Genomic DNA, 4035 nt, shown 5'->3' with positions numbered 1-4035 from the left:
TCGGCCTGACTCACTTATGTGACTCTGTAACTCCCTGGTAGTCTTTAAAAGAAGGTCTCCATTACCTCTTCCCAATGCCCGAGATCTAAATTTAAGACCCCTCATCTTTGCACTATTATAAAAAGTTCTGTTTCAATGTCTAATATTTCTTCTTGAAACTCACCTGACAGAAAATATTGTCCCTTATGATAGTTTAGATTGCTAAGAGCCACCGAGCCCCATACTCTAATTACCCCAGAGAGGTTTCACCACTAGTTACTCATTTATTACTGATGAAGACTGTTGAGTTTGATCATTTTAGTAGATGTGTTCTTGTCTATAGTCAGTTTTTGACTACAGTAGTTAGTGCCCAAAATACTCTGATTTAACCCCTTCCTGCAGCCAGTTTTCTGTCCCTAATCGGGGCCCATTTTCAAATCTGACATGTGTCACTTTATGTGGTGATAATTTTGGAATTCTTCACAAAGGATAAAAGGAAACAAATGGACCTTACAAATTATTTTCCAACTTCTCTTGAATCCAACAATACTCTATATACGGTTGTACACTACTGTCTGGGCACAAGGGGAGGAGCGCCATTTATGAATGAAGATCTTGCTGGAATATATTTCCGACACAATGTATTGGGGGCACTGTTCATGGTCACCTGGCAGCTCAAAAGATGGCTACCACGAATAGGCTTGGCGATATGTACTCCATTTTCCTGATCCCAGGGATTGCCTTGCTCATCATCCTTTAACCCAAAGAAGAATAGTCAGGTAGCCGGGTCATAACCAGGAGGACAGAGAAAATACTAAATCAGACAGGAGTAGTCAGTAAATGGTCACAAGAAGAAACAAATACACAAGCCGGGAGCTGAGCACAGAGGACTGAACGAGAGGAGAACAAGGCTGTATCTGGCAGCTTCCGGCAATATGCTTCCAGCTTTAGTAGTGTGCGGTGCTTTCCGATTGGATGAAGCAGGGAGTAGATTACTTCAGCTGGACAGAATACACAACCATACTGCCAGACTGGATGGTACTACAGGTCCCAGGCTGCCTAATCTTAGTGTTTGGACAGAGCCTGCGCCGCCCAGAGCTTCTGGTTCTAACGTCTCATCCATCACCAGCATTACCTGCAGAATGATTAAGGCGGCGCCTGGTGACAGAAGCAGACGTGGGGGAGCAGATCCCAGGGGAGATTGGACACACTATTTACAGAAGCCTTAAAGAAGTTGTCCAGTACTTTTTACAATTGACCAATGTACCCCAATGTATTTACCCTGTGCCCATAAGAATTTTTGTAATCACCTTCTGCTGTCCTTCTAGCCTGTGAGTGACGCTATCGGGGGTCACGTGATGCCTGACAGCGGCCAGCGATAGTGCCGCTCACAGGCAAGAAGGACTGCAGAAGGTAATTACAAAAAGACTTATGGGTACAGGGTAAATACATTGGGGGACATTGGGGCAATTGTAAAAAGTACTGGACAACTTCTTTAATATAACAAAGTGACTCCATTTTGGAAATTATAACCCGCAGTGAATTAATCTATAGACGTATCGATTCCACAGGCACTTTCCGGAAATTAGCACGAAGTGGATGGTGGAGACTGAAAATTGCACATTGGCCATTTTATTACCCAACACATAGTGCCCAGATTGTGCTCCAGGAGACACACACCGTAAATTAAGTGGGTTCTTCTTATTATAGTAATGCCAAATACATGGATGCTGAATGTGGTTTGGGCACATTTCAAGGCTCAGAAGTGAGGGGGAGATCTGACTTTGGGAGAGCAGATATTGCTGGATTGATTTATGGATGAGAAGTTTTTATTGGTATCATTTTTGCCTACATAACATTGTTTGGTGGCTTCTTATTCCATATTTTGGAGGCAGAATGAACAAGCAGTTGAACACCACGCTCTGCTGGTTCATCCTATGAGGTTTTCACGTTTCACTGTCATTCTGTCAATAACTTGTCATTTCTACAGGCGTTTTAAGTAGAAATGTTCAAAAATATAAATTTCAGGGATATTTTATTCAAAATTAATAATTGTTTATTTATTGGCAGATGACTGTACCAGGAGATCAGAGGGACAGCTGACATCTTCAATTTTTAAATCAGATGATCTTGGGATCCCACAGGATACAATTGAAGTGAATGCCATTACTCCAGATATACCATCATCCCTTCACAGCAAAGATCTGTCATCTGATCCTATGAAACAGCTCCAGTCTTCTGATTCATTACCGACTACTAAGGAAAATCAAAATAAAAAAATAAGCATTACAAAACGAACTGCTCCTAAAGGAAAGAAGCCATTTTCATGTTCAGAAAATGGAAATAGTTTTACCCTTGAAAAGTATTTTCTTAAACATCAAAAAATACACACAGCGGACAATAGATTTTTTTGTTCCAAATATGGGAAATATTTTAACCAGAAATCAGATTTTGTCAAGCACCAGAGACTTCACATAGGGGAGAAGCCTTTTACCTGTTCAGAATGTGGAAAATGTTTTAACCAGAAATCAGCTTTGGTCAAGCACCAGAGAACTCACACAGGGGAGAAGCCTTTTACCTGTTCAGAATGTGGAAAATGTTTCAAACAGAAAGCACATCTTAATATCCACCAGAGAATTCACACAGGGGAGAAGCCTTTTTCATGTTCAGAATGTGGGAAATGTTTTAACCAGAAATCAGATTTGATTAAGCACCAGAGAACCCACACAGGGGAGAAGCCTTTTTCATGTTCAGAATGTGGGAAATGTTTTAACGATAAATCATATTTGGTTAAACACCAGAGAATTCACATAGGGGATAAGCCTTTTTCCTGTTCAGAATGTGGAAAATGTTTCAACCATAAATCAGCTTTGATTAAGCACCAGAGAATTCACACAGGGGAGAAGCCTTTTTCATGTTCAGAATGTGGGAAATGTTTTAACCAGAAATCAGATTTGATTAAGCACAAGAGAACTCACACAGGGGAGAAGCCTTTTTCCTGTTCAGAATGTGGAAAATGTTTTAACCAGAAATCAGATTTGATTAGGCACCAGAGAACCCACACAGTGGAGAAGACTTTTTCTTAGTCTTTTTTTTTTTAATCCAATACATTTGAGATTTTTTTCATTAGTTTTTTTTTTTTTGACAAAACCAAGAAACCAGTACATGCAATAATAAAGCAACATACCATAGGGATCACATACATTCGTCTCTCCTATATATCCTTTCAGCTTGCCCATTACTGCCTGATAACTTGCAGTTCCTAGATCTTCCAATTAACATTCCACATTCTTGAAATCTCTTACAGTTGTGCTCAAAAGTTTACATACCCCGGCAGAATTTTTCCTTTCTTGGCCTTGTTTCAGAGAATATGAATGATAACAAAAAAACTTTTTCTCCACTCATGGTTATTGGTTGGATGAAGCCATTTGTTGTCAAAGTACTGTGTTTTCTCTTTTTAAATCTTAATGACAACCAAAAACATCCAAATGACCCTGATCAAAAGTTCACATACCCCAGTTCTTAATAGCGTGTATTGCCCCCTTTTAACATCAATGACAGCTTGAAGTATTTTGTGGTAGTTGTAGATGAGGTTCTTTAATTTCTCAGATGGTAAAGCTGCCCATTCTTCTTGGCAAAAAGCCTCCAGTTCCTGTAAATTCCTGGGCTGTCTAGCATGAACTGCGCGCCTGAGATCTCCCCAGAGTGGCTCAATGATATTGAGGTCAGGAGACTGAGATGATCACTCCAGAACCTTCACTTTGCTCTGCTGTAGCCAATGACAGGTCGACTTGGCCTTGTGTTTTGAATCATTGTTATGTTGGAACGTCCAAGTACGTCCCATGCGCAGCTTGCAAGCTGATGAGTGCAAATTTGCCTCCAGTATTTGCTGATAACGTGCGGCATTCATCTTTCCTTCAACTTTTACCAAGTTTCCTGTGCCATTGTAGCTCATACATCCCCAAAACATCAGCGATCCACCTCCGTGCTTTACTGTAGGAATGGTGTTCCTTTTTATCATAGGCCTTGTTGACCTCTTTCCAAATGTAACGTTTA

General features: G+C 40.4%; 1 protein-coding gene across 1 annotated transcript in view; it reads left to right on the top strand.

Moving 5' to 3' along the window:
• Positions 1-3397, top strand: part of LOC141176123 (uncharacterized) — an 85098-nt gene extending 81701 nt beyond the window's left edge. The window contains exon 8 of the mRNA XM_073660117.1: positions 2421-3397. Within this exon, the coding sequence (XP_073516218.1) occupies positions 2421-3065 (645 nt within the window). The 3' untranslated portion in view covers positions 3066-3397. The remainder of the gene's footprint in view (positions 1-2420) is intronic.
• Positions 3398-4035: the final 638 nt, after the last annotated feature.

Source organism: Phyllobates terribilis, unplaced genomic scaffold (genome assembly GCF_046119375.1).
Source record: "Phyllobates terribilis strain yellow unplaced genomic scaffold, ASM4611937v1 Scaffold_17__1_contigs__length_24005725, whole genome shotgun sequence".
NCBI classification, from domain to species: domain Eukaryota; kingdom Metazoa; phylum Chordata; class Amphibia; order Anura; family Dendrobatidae; genus Phyllobates; species Phyllobates terribilis.
The sequence above is the reverse complement of the archived record's forward strand: the minus strand, read 5'-3'. Positions and strand labels throughout refer to the sequence as shown.